The sequence below is a fragment of the Lates calcarifer genome, linkage group LG23 (genome assembly GCF_001640805.2).
Source record: "Lates calcarifer isolate ASB-BC8 linkage group LG23, TLL_Latcal_v3, whole genome shotgun sequence".
NCBI classification, from domain to species: Eukaryota; Metazoa; Chordata; class Actinopteri; family Centropomidae; genus Lates; species Lates calcarifer.
This window is the reverse complement of record NC_066855.1, coordinates 17,089,770-17,108,941: the sequence shown is the minus strand read 5'-3', so window position 1 is coordinate 17,108,941 and position 19,172 is coordinate 17,089,770. Positions and strand designations below refer to the sequence as shown.

Genomic DNA, 19,172 nt, shown 5'->3' with positions numbered 1-19,172 from the left:
ACTCCTATAAGAGTGACAAGTGACAGAGATAAATGTACCGGTAAGGCTGTGCCTCCTCCAGGAAGTGCATCTGGTCCTGCACGCTAGCGCTGGCTTTGAGTTCCTTCACCACCACTTCGGTGGTGTTTAGGCCTGCGTTCACCTCCCCCAGCAGAACCTGAAAAAGTACATATATACAGATAGACATTTGCGCACAAACAAACCAATTAAGCATGAATGGCAGTGACCGTTACACAAAGGCAGACAAAAAAGACATGAAGCAGTCATGCAGGAGTTCAGTGAACAGAATACAAAGAGACAACAGAGACAAAAATGCAGACAAACAGTTACAGATGGACATACCCAGTGAAGGTACGGAAAAGATGGATGTATGAGTGAACAGGATGAAAAGGGGGAGAAACAGACAAAGAAGCGGAGAGGGAGAGAATGGGAGAAAGCGACAACAACAAGTTATCTGGTTGTAAAATGATGCCACACAACATGAAGTGGAGAGCTATTACTTTGAAAATTTTTACCAGCCTAACATTTGTTCTCAGGGGCTAAATCTATCACTTCTGAGACGAGCTGACATCAAAGGCATGAGGATCAGGCTGGTATTACACACTCAGACATTACAGGTAACACAGCATGTCGGGACATTTTTAACTGAGTTCATTCTAAAAGCGGCTGGGATCACAGGAAAAACTAATAGCCATGATGTTAGACTCAGTGATGCCGCGTTTCATCTACCTGGCAGGTGGCTGCAGGGACAGCAGGAGCGACTGTTAGAACCACCAGCAGGTAGTTATGAAGAGTGAGGTGTCTGAAGTGGCTTACCTTCCCGAACCAGCCATTCCCGATCTCTTTCAGGTAGAGAAGACTGTGGCGGCTGAGATCTGTGGATTTCAGGAGTTGGACTGGAGGGAGAGAAAAAAAGAGGAAGAGGCGTTACAGTGATGAATTATCCTCCAACCAGCAGCCTCTTGATGATGTCTTACAGTTGTGGTCTTTTACAAACCCTGCGGTTTTTACATGCTGTAGCCTAGTTACTACAAATAACATCATGTTACATTGCAGCTAACTATTCTGAAGACCAAACGAATGCATTACAGACATGTAAATATATTTGTCCCACCATCCCCAGGCAGCCACTGGTTTCCATTAATTACCATATCAATCTGGTTGCAGACTCTTGAAACTTGCTTGAGTTGTTTAATTTATCATCATCAGATGAATTTGATCAAAGTTCTGTAATCCCATGCAGACTGATGAAATACAATATTAGTATACACTGTAAGTTCAATCAACATTAGTCAGATTTCAATGCTTCAGAGTCAGATTTGCCTTCCTTTTAAGCCAAAATACATAAGAAAATTCTAAAACATTTAAAGTTGACTTGCTGTTAAACAGAAGAACCTATGTACTAACGATAAGTTAATGATAAAAGATAGTTGACTTTACTAATTTACAAAGTGATGCTGGGACCTATTGTTCCATTATATATAAAAAGATGAATATATTATACATACAAGCACAATTATCTCCGAAAACACAAAAAGAAGTTCAGTTACGTGGAGGGGAACCATAAATATAATATATAGACAGGTCTAAACATATAACTCATTAACAGTAACCTGACAGAACGCACCACATCCAGGTTCTTAAGTGGCCACTGTAGAACCCATCCTCTGTCCAATCAACTGGTATTAACCGTCGCTAAAATGAGATATCCGAACATGCCAGTGGATGTTGCCCATGGTCCGTGAGTTAACATAACAGATCCCACTCTTAAGTCTTATTCTATATTGAGCCTTCTCTGGCACCGATCTGTCTGACTGTCCTCCAGCTCCCTGATGCATCTCTGTCAGCATCCCCTGAGTCTTTCCTGCTAGCCGAACACGCCCGACCGTCCTGCCCCAGCTCAGCCGAATGAAACAGGATTGACGGCAAAACTCCCCACCACCACCACCACCACCACCACCACCCCCCTCCTCTGTCCCCTCCATCTCTCACCCCTCACCATCTATCCCTTTCTTTCTTTCTGCATCTCCCACGATGACACTTAGATTCTGGGTGTAGAGGCAGACAGACAGATCTTTGTGGTGCTGCGCTGCCCCCCTCCCTCCCTTCAGACTGCCACACAGTCCAGTCACTGTGTGGAGGCCATATTGGACACCCATGTCTCCTTCCCTAGACTGGTCATTCCTTACACCCACTCACGCTCTCTCCATCCCAAAGCAGAATACCCACCATTGTTTGGCTGCTTAGGGCAGCATGGCACCAGTTAGGACCAGTTAGTACGCACACACTGGGGCTATTATCCACCAGCTCCTTGACATAGGAACCAACTGTTTTTTGGTGATAACAGTGGCAGGCAATAGGTCCCACCTACGCCATCATGTTAACCTCAAATATTCATAACGCTGATGGAACAATGTGGGGGAGATGATACATGCTTAAATTCTCAGAGACTATATTATAATATTTGTTATCTCTGCTGAGGTCATGTTTTTGATCTCATGTTTTTGTTTCTTAGCGAGGTGTCTGAAAAGAACTTTGAGTTTTCTATGAAATTTGGTTGAAAGTTAGTCAATGGGTCAGAGCACTGTGATAAACTGAAAATACACTGACTACCCTGCTAAGTTCTCAGATCTCTTTACAGCCAATACACTAACTCAATTTCCATTTGACAACACTGTCTGGCCTTTTTAAGCTGTGTGCTGCCGAGCATCTCTCTGAAGAATGCATCTAGCTTAATCGCTATAGTAGCCAGGAAGTCTTTAGCAAAATGCACAGCAGCTAAATCACTCAGAGCCAAATGGAATTCCCATTATCCTCTTTCACTCCAGTGCATCTTGGTCCACCCTCTGCTGAGGTGCTGAGCTGTAGTGCTGGCCCTGGACAATCATTTAAATTCACTTATGACGTTTGCCCATTGTTGTTGCGTAACTCAATTAGCAGTGGTAGCACGGCGATTTAGAGGTTGATGTAACACGAGTGATTGTGTGATGTTATCCTGCAGATCTGAAAGTGTTACTTAGAGGAATGCATGGATTACATATATCTGCTCTGAGTGGGAGGAAATTTCAGTGTGTGGACATGAACATGAGAACTGGGCTTGCTTTTGCTCAGCTTTCTCATTGTGTGTGTTTTCACATGTGTGTAGTTGTTCACATGTCTCCTCTGGGTGGGTGTGAGCTTGATTAGTCTTTGCAATGCAGCCCGCAGCACAGAACAGCTGCATCAGGGTGGGTCCTGAGGACCAGGCCCCGGACTGAGCCAAGCTCTTACAGTCCTGGTGTCTCATAAGGAACTCCACCTATTCACATAGTCCTTTGACAACCCCAGTGCTCTGCTGGATGACGGAGGAGATGGGAACATTGGCTGAAAGTAAACAGACTTACTCATAGCTGTAAAATACTTAATCTCCACATCTACCTCAGCTCTCTGGAATTATTAGAGATTCTAAATCTGAGACTCACACCTACACTGTGTTAAAAGTAACCTCATGACCTTTTCATTCTGCGACCAGTTTTACTTTGATAATTATGTATTTCTCTGTATCCATTTTCTCTGCCTTTTTGCTGTTTTAGTGCTCGTGCTCTTCTCTTTTCCTCTGTCCTTTCTTTCACTCTGTTGCTGAATGTTAAGCTTTTTTGTTTTAATATTTTATCACCATGGAAAACTCTTACTTTGAACTGTATTTGTATGGAGTGGTGCTATACAAATAAACTCGAGCTGGAAAGGATGCAGGAAAACAAGACAAACTCCAGATGAAGAGACGGATACTGGCGGGAAACAAAAATGAGGAAACATTATGACAAAGTTATGACCAGTATTATAAGATGGATTTGCAATTTCTCAGTGAAAAATGATTTCCCCTCATGATGTCACTGGGTGAGGCTCTCCTGAAGGTGCAGTAATAAATCTCTGACCTCTAACACTACTGTAATGGTTTCTATTATTCACAGAAGACAAAGCATATGTTAAAGGGTTGGCTCAGCCAAATCAAAGTTGGAAAGTGGTTTCACTTACCCCTAGTGGTATTTAGACATGAAGATAGTTTTGGCTTTAATAGCTGAGGTTTTGAGTTATCTGCTTCTGGAAATGTTCCCACCAGGAACTGCAGCATTTTGTAGGTTTTTCAATTAACTGGACACCACAAATGAAATTCCATTAACCTTCCTTGCATTTAAGTGTCATTACAGACCTCATTTTTTTTTTGTTATTTTAAGGCTTCAGCAAATAAAACCAAACCTATCTGCATGAGTAGATTCCACTAGGAGTAACCAGCTCTTTTGGTCCCTTATCCCCTGCCTATCTGATGAGTGTGGGTCAAACCTCATTGGCTGTATAATGCCAAACTAACTATTCAAATTTACATCTGAGCTTTGATGTGGACCAGTCCCTGCATTAATTGCGTGGGCATGATCCACTCAGTCTCACTGCAATTCATCGTCAAGTTTATCAGGCAGCATCAGCCCATTAAGACACAACAAGGTCCATTGTCACAGTAGCAGAAAGAGAGAAAGAAGGCGACAGAGTGAAAGAGGGATATTCTCACTGGGCTTCTGTCCTCTTGCATGCCTGACATACCAACAAGCAGCAGTGTAGGCTGGCTGCCTGGACGTTATTATGCAACAGGCAGATGTTTGTGGGAGAGAGTGAAAGTTAAAGAGCACAGAGTTCATTCTGTAGGGACCTGCAGTGAGGGATTGTGGGATAGGTGGAGGCCCAGCTGGCCGAGGCCAGTGTCAGGGCGGTGTTCACTCCAGGGACAAACTTTGACTAATGCCAGATACACAGCCCTCCTCGCTATTATATTACTCTCACACCCTAGAAATGCACTTTCATGTGTATGGCTCTGGCACTCTTGCAAGGTTTGCATCAGTTTGCAGCAAAGTACTAGGGACATAAATTACAAAGAACTGACAAAACTGACAAAAATTATTTCATGATTGGGTATTCTTTGACCACCCATTCGTCTTATATTGTATCCCCCTCAACAGAAGAGAGAAAGTGAAAATATTTTCAAATGTAGTGTGGGGATTTCACAGATTGAGTAAGTCAGAAGACTGCTAATGGAAGTGGAGGGACCAAGCCTAACCCTGCATGATTCTTTAAAACTCAATGACATGACTTTGTATACAGACCAGGGAGCCACTTGAAGATCCATCTGAGCTGCAGAGGTTAAAGTGATTTGAACATTGACTCACCTGATCGTGCAGGTTGCTTGGCGACCGGGAGGGACACCTCGGTGAGCGGCAGGATGTAGACGTCCGGGCTGCCCTGGGAGGCCGGCGAGGCCAAGGTGGACATATCTGCATGATACTCCTCCCCATCCACATTCTTGAATTCCTGGAACACACAGACACACAAAAAATGAAGAGGTCAAAGGTGTTTCAAAAGAACAGGTTGCTTTCATTAGACTGGCAGCTGGTTGGTAACTGATAAACAGCTTCTTCACTTGTAAGGTCACAGATGTGAGGACATGAGGATGCAAATGTAGAAACAAACAGTCTGCCTCTGCTAGATCCTGATGGATGCATACATCTACTCTTTGTGATATGTAATATTAACGTATGTGTATATGCAGAAAGCAAAACAAAAGAAAATGTTATAGAAAAACACAATTGAAAACTGATGATATTTTCGCTGGACCACTAAAGCAGAGCTGAGATAAACTGAGGCAAGCTGTCCTGGCCTGGCTCAGTGTCTCTGAGCTGTTTGTGAGACTGTTGGAACATCCTAGCATAAACAAAGCCAGTCTGATTTACCCAAGGATTATTTGCACCAAGATTACATGTATCTCAATCCTCTACTTTACAATTAAGCCTGATGATTTTTACTTTCTGGAAACACACAGAGCACAGAAAGAATGTTTTCTCAAGTATTTGGTGATGTATTTTTCTATTTTTTTTATATCAATTGCCCAATGCTGCTATTATTATATAATAATAAGGAAAGCAAAAAGGACTATTGACTTGATTTGCTTCACTTCAACAATGTGTCCTCTGATCCAGCGCTCACACTTACAGGCCCCAAATGGAACCGGGCAGAAGACTGATCGATAAACATTCACAACTCTGAGTAGATAAGAGAGATTACTGTTTGCAAAGGAGACCTTAATAGCCTGATCCCACACACATCACCGGCAACAGAGATCCTCAAACATGTATTAACTTTTTAGTTGAAACAAAGTTTGGGTAAAATAGCTGATTATCTGATTTGGAATTAATCACTAACAAGTGGATGTTAACATGCCAACAACTATCAAATGAAATTCAACATATGGAATAATCAGCATACAAGCTAAGAAGTAACATTTCTTCATATGACTGTTTTAAACTATTTTAAATCACTATGTAATAATGAACCACCCTACTACTACTACTGAGTTAAACAAGTGCATTTATTTATATCTTATATTCAATTTTTTCCCTTCTCTCTTTTGTTTTCTTTTTAAACAATTTTCTATTTATTTGATGGATCTACACATTGGTCCCCATCTTACACAAATTTAAAAATCTCTGTAATTATACAATTGCTTCTAGAATAATGCATGTTGATAACATTAATAGAGATTATGAAACAACCTCAAACAATATTTATGTATTATATTCATGTAGATGTAAAAACTGCAAACTGATTAACAGTCACCTCGTAGTCAGTGATTAGAATAGGTGCTTTTCATGCCGCTTCTGTTCAAACGTCAGGTTGCTTTGCCAATAACAACAAATTATTAATCGCTGTGTTTCAAAATAAATAAGCCAATCAATGTCATGGATTTAAAAATCTCCTTGAAATACATTCTAGGTTTCTGTGGCTTTTTCTGCTGGTTTTTTTTTTCTGAGTTTTCCAGGTCAGCATGTTACACTGAGGCCTGGGCTGGATAAGCAGTGAGAAGCCCCTGAAAGAATCCTTATGTCTGCCGATCACAGTGACACATCACAAGATAGGAGAACGAGGAAGGGAGGGAGTTGGCTGTATCCACAGACCGGATGTCAGAATAAAAGTCTCTTAGTTGGGAGCTGGAGAGCAGCAGGGTCGCAATGCTGGAAAAATGTGACCTGCTGCCAGCCCTCTGCAACACCCACACAAACACACACAAATACACACACGCGCACGCGTGTGCACACACATATGTAAACACCTCCATCTCTCGCCTCATCCTGTCCCCCAAGAATGAATGCACGCTCATATGCGCTGCACACCCTCCCACAGCCTCACATCCCAATCTTCACACGGCCCTGCTCGCCCTCCAATTCAACATGTGGTTTCACTCTCCTCAGCGACGCAAACACCATCAGACACACACACACACACACACACACACCATTTACTGAACAGAAAAATCATCTCTCACTTTTCACACATAAATAAATTACTTGTTTTGCTCGACAGACAGAACAAACGCAGACAAAAAAAAAGCAGCAAATCATTAACTTTGACAAGCTAAAACCAGAGACTGTTTGTCATTTTGTGTGTTGATTCATTTTCAGTCGATCCACTAATCGATCGATTGTCAAATCTTTTCATGAGTGAGTAAAACAAAGCAGGAATACATTTAAACTTTGCTTTTCACACAGAAATCTGCCAAAAAATATTCAGATTATTAATATTAATATGAAGTGATGGCAGAAAAAACATTACAAATCATTTGATTTAAAACAATCAGCACACAGCTCAGTGGATGACCCCCACAGTGTCCACGCCAGCTTACCTTTCCTCAGAGTCCATAGGTGAGGATGTCAGCTGGCCTCAGCTTTGGTTAGAGCATCTCAAAGCCTTTCTGCCTCTCTCATACACACATATAACCACCACCACCCCCACACACTCACTGCCCCCCATTGATTGGTCCCATTGATGTGATGGGTGCAGGGCAGCAGGAGGTTGGTGGTGCCAGGGAGAGCGGTTGCAGAGAAAGGCATCATCATTCTGCAGAGAGAGTCTCATTGTTGAGTCCAGAGAGGAGGAAGAAGAGGAGGAGGAGGAGGAGGAGGAGGAGGCTTTGTAGCTGACCACTGACTCTCCCTGGGACTGCTGGGGATGAAGGGATGGAGGGAGAGAAAACGAAAAGGGGAGGAGGGGGGGGGCTGAGGGGGTGGGGGGAGAAGGAGGAGCACTATCTCCCAATTCACAGGCGAGACCGAACCTGTGGTCGTCTCATGAGGGAGAGGAAAGAAACTGAGCCCTCGCAAAAATGTGAGGGAGAAAAATACAAGCGGGAAGAGGGGGAGAGCGAGAGGGAGGGGGGTCTCACATAGTATACTTGTGACATCACTCCCTCTTCCACGCTCTCTTCCTCTCTTTTTCTCTCTCTCTCCCAAAAGCCAAAGAACATCTGCGGGGCAGTCCCCCTCCCCACTTAACCAAGAAAACACACACCTATTTTTTGGTTAACACTATACTTGTGAGGACCAGTCCACTGACTACTTTCCTTTCTGAGCTCTGAACCTGACCTTTAGCCTCAACTTGACCCAAGTCTTATCCCTTTAGTTCAGTCCTTCAGTCTATACAGTCTGACATCAATTTGCAGTTTAGCCTTACACTCACTAGGCAGCAGAACCTCTCCATCTTTTTTTTTTTTAACCTTAAAAGACATTTCAACCTTTAATTCTGAAATTAAAGGGGAAAGTATGGGGTGAGCCAGTGAACGAATGGGTGCATATCCCTTGAGTGACGTGTCTGATTAGACTCCTGCCCTTATCATTTACTGTGACCAAAACCTTTAAAAAAAGAAAAAGGGCAATGCACAAGTGACTTTTGTGCCTCAGTCCAGTCTTGGTTTTAATAAAACAATAAAACATTTTATTTAAGTCCATTGTCCCTGACACAGCAAATTAAAAGAAATTTGGCAAGAAACTTAATTATGGGGATAACTGGGGCAGTTTACATATATCAAAGAATGTTTCTTCCAGTGATTTTGATTCTGCTCCCTAAGTGTAGTTGAAGGTCTGGATCTTTAAAATGTTAAAAAATTATGTTTGTGTTCAAACAATAATCAAGCGATCTTTTTGGGAAGTGTGTTTGTTTGCCATGTTGCTGACAGTTGTGTAAGAAGACTGATGGCACTCTCATGTATGGTAAAAATGGCAGTAGCCAGTTAGCTTAGCTGAGTTTAAAGACTGGGGGGGGGAACAGCTAGTCTAGTACTGTCCAAAGTTCAACAAATCCACCCACAAGCAGTGTTGAAGCCCACTGCTGAACATTTTATATCTGGTTTGTTTAGTCTGTACAAGAACTTGAGTGTAAAAATGACAAACTTTTACACTGGGTTATTTGCGGGAATATTTCTTGTCCAGGTGCACGAAACATTAATCATCTAATTCCAGCCAAGAAAGCAATTAAGTGCATTTTCCAAAATGTCAAACTATTGGTTTGAAGAATTATGGAATTTGCAATCACAGCAGGCTCACTTATTTCTACATTTTTACACATGAGCGATGAGTCTTTTTAAAGAATATATCAGAATAGTTTATTGCTGAAAACCTTAGAGGTTTAATCCTAGAACTAAGTCCAAAGTCTAAACTCACCCCTTACAGCAGTGAGAACCAGTGGAGGAAATTCCCCATCTTTCTGAGACAGTTTGTAAAACACAGATAGCTTTTCTCTCTCGTCTCTTCTTGAAGTCCCCTTCCCCCCCCCGAAATTCCCTCTTCCTGCTCTGGGAGAGGCTGTGTCTAATTCCAGATGGGGCCCCGAGGCCGGATGCAGCGCGGGCTCATGGGTATGCCCTTCCTCACGCCCTCGCGCCCTCTCTCTTCCTCCTCCTCCCACCCTGGCCCCTTCCTCGGACACACCCTGACAGGTCCGACCTGGGTGGTCCAATGTGCTATAGATACTAACCAGACATGAGGCACATCGTATGTATAGTATATATTCAACAGATGTCAACATCTTGGATCCAGCCTAACAACAAGATACTCAAGATGCATATTTATACACATGCAGTTCAAGAGAGAAGAGGGTGTTATGTAACGTGGCTACAGACACTCCTGTGATCAGTGAAGCCCTGTGTGTCTTATAAGACACATTAAGAATGGAGAGGAAATGAATAAAAGGAAAGAAAGGTTGAGGGTACAAAGTGAGTGAACAGAGAAAATGGAGATGTGCCCAGCAACAAAATAACGTCATTATTAAAACAATCTTACATGTCCCTGACTCTACCAGAAAAGCCATCTGACAGGCTTAATCATGTGGTTCTCCTCACACTGTCACACTGGCATGAACCTTTCTGCAGTTTCCTACCAAAGTGACTTGAGTTATGTTAATCGCTTACATAATGCTAGGACATAAATTCCCAATTAGAGGAATAAATCATGCTCTTTTGACAGTTTCAAGTGTTGTGTGCAGGAATATGAGTCAGATTACAGATATGTTGTGGAAGAAGAAAGGCAAAGGTATGATTATTATAATAGGACTGTAACTGCTTTTTAGTCTTGATTCATGTGTTGATTCTTTATGATGATCTTTTAATCATTCAGTCATTAGGTTCCAGAGCCCAAGGTCTTGTCAAACAGCAGTCTAAAACCTAAAGATATTTAATTCACAAAGATTTAAAGCAAAGAAAAGGTGCAAATCATCTGACAAGGTGGAGAATATTTGGAATTTGTAGCCTCACTAGAGACATGGATTGATGGATGGCAATGTCAGCTGGTTAGTTGGTTGGTCTAGGCATTCATAGTCCCCAGAGGATGAACTGAAATAACTTTTGCGATCCATCAATATTCGATTATTTGTCAAATACTGAGTACAGCCTCACAGAGCTGCTCTCATGACTGGAGACCCTTAGCCTTGTTGGTTAATAAATAAGTAATGGTACTGATGAACACTTGGGTGGTATGATACACATTCCTAAGAAAGGCCATAAACAAAATTGTAAGTGCATGCGAGTTATATGAGATCCTGCAGTTTCAGGCTATTCAACAGCTGCAGGTGGTAATGTGCTAAGAAACATAGCTATGGGCCAACAAAAGGCAGAGCAGAACACTAGCACATTAGTAATGTAGGTTTCAAAATGTTCAAAAAACCTACTTTACTTGATGATGGAAATGAAGTCATCACATTTGTTGAGCCACAAGTACACAGAATGAGACTAGAGTGGAAGGAACTAAACATAAGCATAGCTAGATTTTAACTTGTAGGTGAATCAGCAGGAACACACTCATTTATTTCCACATACTGTACACACAGCACCTTAACTCGCACAGACGACGTACACTCACACAGACACACATTCAAGCAATTTTGCAGTTATATGCACAGTCCCACCATTCCTTCAACACACACACACATACCCACACACAATCTTTCTTGTTCCCTGTCCTATTTTCTCCGGTGCGGTGACCCATTTCAGAGTGCTGCTCAGAAATGGGGTCTACATCAGCGACACTAGATGGTCCTGAAAAGCTGCAGGCCTCCCGCCGCTCCTCTGCCACCTTTGTCTGCTATTCTGTTTACGTCCCATCAACATTTTCTGAGTACAAATGGGATGGAGACTTTCCGTACCGAATATAATGGATGTCTAACGAGAGGAGCGGGGAATGTTCTGTGTTCAGGCCGTTTGCAGTAACGCTCATGGGCAGAGGGAGTTAGAGTGTATCTCTATGCAAGACTCCATTAAAACTTCATGTGATTTAATGAGTGTGTGTGGGTGTGTATGAGGCAGAGGTGCAGTTTTTCATGTTCCATGTGGAAGTTGATGAGAGATTACGATCTGCACATCAACACAAGGGACCTTCACCTTGAAGCCGATTTTGCCCTTCTTGCAGCAGAGGCAGGCCAGCATGAGGAAGACGAAGGTGAAAAGGCCCGAGAAGGAGATGGCCACCACAGCCAGGGACGACGACCAGGACAGCTCACTCAGTGGAGCGCCATCTGCAGGACACAGGGAGCGTTACAGACAGTGTTACAAGACATGAGAATCTGGTGTGAGACTCTGCTTTGTTTTTCTAAACTGCATTCATGTAATCAAATGCATATTAAAGCTTGTATAACATTAGAGACAAGTTAGAGTACAACAATAAAGGAACATGTTCTGTTGCATCATTTCTAATGCATTATACAGCCACTTATAAACTGGCTGTTTTCTCAGGAGGGCTTATATTTCCATTTAGAGACGTTCATGTTTGATTTATAGCTTGGTGTCATGTTTTTTGCTCTGAATGAAATGCTCTGAAACATTATAATCCTGTAAGATTTATCCAGTGCACAATGAACCATATTACACCTCTGCACAGAAAACCAGGCTAAAAATGCATGCGTTGATTTATCACCGTCATTTGGCAAAGACAGATCTTTTGCACTAATTCGCTTTTTATGAAATTTTAAACTGTATATTAAATCATGCTTTTAATGTTGTTTTTTTTTTCAAATCTACTATGATACAGACAGTGTAAAATCTCTTGAAAATGTGAGAGTGGATTTTCCCATTATTGGTTTTTTTTAGTAGTATCTTTGTGAGCTGACAGTAAAGACACAATGGAGATGAGGGGGGCAGAGAAATGGGGAACATCATGTACCAAATGTTCCCAGCCCAACCAGTCAAACTTGGTGCCACTTCTATTATCAGTTGTTTTAACTATTCAGATGGCTTGGCTTACCTTTTCTGTTGTTTTAAGTCAAATGTATCTATTTTTAAGTTGCCAAATTACTGAAGAATTCCTGTTATTGTAGTAGTTTACAGATAGGATATCTTCAAAGCAGCCTCTAGTAAAAAAAACCAGAGCATACATGTTGTTCATCGTCCACCATGTTGATAGCTACTCATATGGGCTGAGAGGTTCAGTGGCTTCATTTAGAGGCATCTCAATAGAATAGAATGAAATAGAATAGAACAGGCTTTATTGTCATTGTACAGTAAAGTACAGCGAAATTGTGGGTGCTGCATACATTTTTGACCAGGAAGAAGAGAAAATTCAGTTGACTGCTTGCCCTTTATGTTTTTTTTTCTCTCATGTCAGGCAATGAACTCCTGTCTCCATGCTGTACAACGGCTGACGGACTGTGTTTTAGTCACCACGTGACTTATTTCCAGGAAAACCCATCCTGAAAATGAGTCCAGGACTTTAGTGTTCTTTCCCTGACAAAATCTGAAACGTTGTATTTTAAAATTACACTGGAGAGTTGCCAATGAACCTAAATCTAAATCTAAAGAAGGTGCCGTGCAACCAAGCAGTTAGTTTAATTAAAAGTGAGAGTGCAAATATAATAATGATGCAATATTAATGCTGTTTATTCACACACTCTACTTCCACCTCTGAAGCCCAACAGTGTGGATCTCTGTGTTGAGTTATTTTCTTCAGGCTCTCTCTCTCTCTCTCTCATTCTGCCCCTCTGAGCCTCATTTTGCATCAGCGAAGCCACTTTTCAGTCTGATGGCTTAAATTATCCTCAACGTGTGAAGCGTGCGTGCCGTCCGATCTCCTAAATAATATCTTGTTCCCAATTTTGGGGATATTTTTGAGCGGCGGATGATTTATTTTTCTCATTCTGCGATGGCTTCGGAAATGCAACGGTTACCACGGAAACAGATTGGACGGACAGCCATGCAGAATTGCCTTCAGCTGTAAATCGCTCACAACGATTCCTGCCAACAGCAGTGCCACCCAGCTCCACAGACACACACACATAATAAACAGAGCACAGAGAGTCATTTCTGCTGCCAGTTTGTGCTGATCCTCTGAAAGCTGGTGCAACTGGCTCTCAGTGAATATCAGGCTCTTAGTATAATTTGACAGAGAGGGAACGCTGTTGTTTAGAAGGCTGGCTGGCAGAATGCATCAAGAGAATATTAAAAAATAAAAAGATGCAAATTTAACAGTTAAATGCAGGATTAGCTGGTCAGATCAGGGGTTTTTGGAACGCAGAGTCCTAATCTGAATTTTACTGAATTTTTCACTAAAATGGGCTAAATAAAACCAGCGGTCCAGTCACAGTGTCCATTAAAAGTGCAATATGATGCCACATAAAACAGAGGGAAATGAGGAGGTGGAAAAAGCCAACTTGCTAAATCAGTCAATAAACATTTAGTGCTATGAAACGCTACACAAGAAATTCAGATTTAATTACTCTTTATTTGTCAAGGGTGTAATTACAGAGAGCAGAGACATATATTAAGCTCTGGTGTGGTTTATTTAAAGCTCCCTGGCTAACAAATCCCATCTCCCCCATCAGCACAAATGGGAGACTGTGACTGGGGATGAAGCCAGGCATTAATATTTGAGAAACACTCTACAATCTACATGCAGGCAGAAAGAAAACACAGCATTTAAGCAAATACACTGATACATTATTACTATACTGAAATCAAAATTCTATGACTACTAGTCTAACCCTAGGGTTAGTCCTACCTATTGTCTGTATAATGCCTGATATAGCTTCTGATATCTCTGTGTGCCATAAAGCTCCATTAGTGTTCAAAAAGCTGTTAAAAACACATCAGTGAGTCACATTGTTGCTCTAGGTGACATGTTCCTCCATGAGCATACAGCCCAGCTGTTTTTTTAAAAACTGAAAGTGTGTGTTTGTGACCCATTTATAAAGATTTACAGTAACACTTCAGTAGGAACCAATTTGTTTGAGTCAAAAAGTAATGAAACACATTGCTATTTTTGACATCAAACCTATTAAATTTATAAAACAGGGGCAAGGCAAGGTGAGACTAATTTAGTTTCATAATCTAATGTCAAGAACAGGATAATACAAGTGCTTTACACAACAAGCTGGATCCTCTACGTGTGCCAAAGCGGGTAAGGAGGAGGCGACTAAAGAAGATTGGGAGAAATCTGGATGAGAGAGAAAGAATTCTTATCTAATCTTATACCTGAGCTTTTTTACAGTAGGGTACCCACAGAAGTTGTGTAGGCAGGTGGAGAAAAAAGCTTAGTACAGCAGTTAGTAAATTGGCTGGAACCAGAGAAGAAAAGAGGAAAGGAAAGTATAAGATTATTGAAATACATTGGTGCAGTCATGTGATGCTGCTGTACCAGGCTGATTTGTCCAGTCAGCAACTGTACAACTAAAATGTTATTTAGGAGGAAATACTACATCCTGTCTTTGTAACTAGCTGAGATGAGGTAGACACCCTGAGAAAAACACAAAAATACCCTGTTGTGTTTCTTTCCTGTGTAAAATCAATAGCATTGACCGCTAATCTTAATGAAACAGAGAGGATTTGCCTTCTTGTTAGCTGTAATGAGCCTAGATCTGAAAGAGACAAATGTGTTTTGTTAAAGGTCATTTATTTCTGAAGGACAAGTCTCCCCACAGAGCTTCATTAAACACACTGAACAACACAGAATACAAGACTCTGTTTACAATGGAAAAAAAAAAGGTGGACTGACATTTTCTGAGCTGCTGCATTTCTCTCTCCTTTTACTACTTGATGCAAGCAGCTTGTGTACCATATAGCTCTCAGCTACTCAGAGGTGGTAGCCATTTTTAGCCTCCTGAGGCAGAGAGCTAAAGCACATCCTGATGACTAAATGATGAAAAGGGACTGAGCGTGAGAAGAGAGGAGAGAAGAAAGGATCTGAAAGAGAAGATGAGGCTGAAGAGCTGTGTACTCTGCAGCGTCTGCCCCAGGAGGATCTCTTCAGCACTCAACACAGAAACTCTGGAGTGGAGCAGCAACTCGAAGTCTACCCGAGAGCAGACAGAGCCAGAAACTGCAGTGTGTTATGAAAAGACTGACTCTATCTGCCAACCTCACGTGTTTGTTCTGCCCTCACACAGAACCGCTCAGGATATTTTTGCAGCTTAATGAGTTAGCCGCAGCATATCTGTCAACACATTTGCAGATTTTGATCCTCAAACTCCCACAAACCACAGCCTCTGAGCTACGTGCTATGAGAACAGCAGTTGGTTGAATAAAACTTCAGCATTTGAGAGGAAAACTGCACCCATGAGAGGACTAGAAGAGAATAGTTTTAGAAAATATGCTCAATCCCTGTCTTGCCAAGTTAAATGAGAAGATTGATACCACTGTCACGTCTCTGAGCTAAATATGGCGCTAGAACAAGCAGGCGATTAGCTTAACTCAGCCTCTGATGGTTGCCTGGCAACCTCAAAGTGACAAGATGACTCCAGGAGGTTACAGCACCTGACTGAGAAACAGAGGCAGCATGTGAGCTTTGCTTCTCTTGACCTGGGACTTGCCTTGTCTGTTGACAATTCAGCCAACCCTGAGATCTGATCACAATGTTGGCACAATCAAGATAATGAGAAGGTATTTTAATGCCAGGTGTAAATGCAGAGATGCGTAGACTGGATGTCATTATCCAGATAATGAATCTACATACAGATCACACATTAACAGCAGGTCTAAATGGGGCCTGTATTGACACACAGACCTCAGTCCAACAGCACAAGAAAGAAAACAGCTTGGTAGTGGTAGCTGCTGGCTCAGCCAGTTCTGTCACTCACAGGTTGTGAGTCTGAGCTAAGTCTGAATTCTCTGTCCTATATGGCAGAGAAAATAAATAACTAAGCTGTCTGAACTGAGCTCCAGCAGTACAGTACAGGTATGAGTCACTGTATTGGTGTGACTTGACCTGTCAGATAGATTTAAGTGTGGCTGGCATTTATATTAGAGCTGACAGACAAAGAAGAGTCTAAACTCTTACACCTGTCAGCATAATATCCTGGCCATCAGCCTGGATGTGGCACTCCACTGTGGCATTAACTGCAGCTACTAAATGCATACAACAATTGCTCTACCAACAAATAAATGTTTATTTCAGTACTGTCTTGTATTCAGCCATCAGTGATCAGTGTGTCATGACTGTTAAGCCTGCTCCATTCGGATAAGCTGACAGGCAAATATATAGCAAATGATGCCCAGTTTTATGCAGCAGCTGATCTAGAAGGGTCACACTGTCCAAGCAGAGTCAGAACAGTTTGCTGCCCTGGCTCTCCTCTCATGTCCATTGCTCATATCTAGATGTTGGGATCAGCAGGAAATTCATCCAGGGGACTGCTGATATCGTCAGCCCTGGTTACCGTCCCTGCTGCAGCTAAATCGTCTAAAGCTCCTGTAGAGAGAAAGGTGAAACTACCTGAAGTGCTGGAAGCTGGCCAGAGGAAAGACGTGACACTGTGATCCCAATTAGGGAGGAAAGAAGAAGAGAGAGAAGAGGCCAGAAAATGAAGATATTCCAGGATCTTCATTTTGACAGCTATCTGAAACTCACTGTTCCTCTGTTATATCTGCAGTCTTCTCCTAACTACTGTCCTTCACACCAGCTGTCATGGTCGGGTTTTCTAAAAGCTAATAAAAGAAAAGTGAATGATGAGACCCCTGATGGAGAGGACAGGACCTCTCCCCTAGGATTTAATGTAAGATAAGAACATGTTAACCAGAGAGTTGGGACACACGGAGATGAAAATGTGACCTGTAGTGTCTTGTAAAGGTCACTGCCCTGCACTGGGAACAATTTAGTGCATAAACACATCATTTTATATTCCTCCAGCAAATACAAGTGTTCCCTGAAAAGGTATTTCAACATTATTCCTGTCCAGCCTGTGGACTGACAGCTTTTTACTGGAAGCATTCTGAATGTCTTTTGGAATCACACCATGCAGGGTTGCCCAAATCTTTATGAATCACGCTAAATCCCCTGTGAAAATATGCATGAGATCAGCACCAAATGTATTCACTGTATGGTTGTGAATTTTGGGAACTCCCCCTGCACAATGCATCAGCAGCAGAGGTGATGGTTTCAGCTCTCAGGCTAATGCCGGCAGTCAGGTGTCAGGTGAGTGACGTCTGAATCCAACAGACCTTAGACAGCCACTGACAGACAGCAAGATAACCACCTGCCTAAAGTGACTGGTGACTTTACAAACTATATCCCCTTGTTTTTCTATCCTTGTAACAACTACCTTGACCTCTAGAACCAGTTTTTGTGGATCATGATTAAAATCCTAAAACCATTTTTTGAATACATAACATAGTAGCTATAGAAATACTGAACAAAACCTGCCACAGGTGCAGATTTGTATATTTTAAAGAGCATTTCTTTGTTTAGATCAAGCAGAAACCGAGCTAGTATTGCTATTTTTAAAATGAAAATTACATTTATTGTAAAATCTTTCATAACTAATATATGAAAAACACACAAAGTAAGAAATGGGAAAAACAATTCAGAATGTAAACCTCACTTTCACCTTCACCAGGGACAGCTGCAGAAGCCCAACCACAATTATATAGCAGAGTTAGAGCTGAATTTGCAACTTGTGTGTTTTTTTTTTTTAAGTCAGTAAACAAATGGCAAATGCAGTCACTAATGAATAAATATCCCTGGGAAAAGCTACATTGCCTCAATTATTATATGAAAATACAAAGTAAAATGACAAAAAATGACCTCAGACTGCACTGCAGAAGGCTGGGATTAGGGTCAGGACTTAAGGCACAGATACAGTCAATAGAAGCTCCCTACAGTAAGATATGCATGAGCCAAACAGTGACAGAGACAAAGCTTCTCCACTCACTGCCAACTGTGCAACTGTATCATAAATGCTGGCAATGGTAAAATAAATCATTGCTCCCCCTCTGTCTTTTGCTACCCTGCGACACTACTGCTGACACCACACTTCTATCAGGCACAGAGAGAGAGAGACGGGGACAGGATGACAACAAGGAGACTCATCAGTTAAAAATAAAACAACAGAGCAGAGGTAGGAGATGATGGCAGGCAGCAGGAAAACAGACAGGCGGAGGGAGGTTTAGAGATGGTTAAACAAACCCATATGGGCCAAACACATGTGAACTGCATGAAGCTGATGAGCGGGGCATGAACAATCTGTGTTAGAGGCCAAAGACAAAACCAATCTGCCATACATCTGCTTGTGATGATGCAGTGTGATATATTTAGCTTTCTGTATGTCTACCTGTGTGTGTGTGTATGTATATATATATATATATATATATATATATATATGGAGGGAGGGAGAGAGAGAGAGAGAGAGAGAGAGAGAACGACCATGATTCATGTTTGGTTAGTCATCACCAATCTGAATGTAAACAAAACCAAATGTTAGCGAACAGCTGCCGGGGCTTCTGACTCAAGAGCAGGCTGCAAAAAAAATAGAAAAATCAGCTGGTTTCCATGGTGACTGCTTCCCCCAAAATCCCATTCAGACTAATTCACATGCCCTCCTAATGCTCACAGATGCTGTGCCAAGACAAA

The 19,172-nt window shown here is 41.9% G+C and overlaps 1 protein-coding gene across 5 annotated transcripts in view; it reads right to left on the bottom strand.

The window, feature by feature from the left end:
* aatkb (apoptosis-associated tyrosine kinase b) overlaps positions 1-19,172 on the bottom strand; it is a 51,811-nt gene that overhangs the window by 11,703 nt on the left and 20,936 nt on the right. For 2 of the 5 annotated variants that reach the window (XM_051066172.1, XM_018666607.2), the window contains 4 exons: positions 11,726-11,859; positions 5,196-5,337; positions 817-896; positions 39-157 (listed from right to left, as the gene is read on the bottom strand). In XM_051066172.1, the coding sequence (XP_050922129.1) occupies positions 39-157; positions 817-896; positions 5,196-5,337; positions 11,726-11,859 (475 nt within the window). Of the gene's footprint in view, positions 1-38; positions 158-816; positions 897-1,627; positions 1,926-5,195; positions 5,338-7,702; positions 8,074-9,515; positions 9,603-11,725; positions 11,860-19,172 lie in introns of those variants that run through there. The other 3 variants (XM_018666609.2, XM_018666608.2, XM_051066173.1) reach the window with 3 other exon arrangements.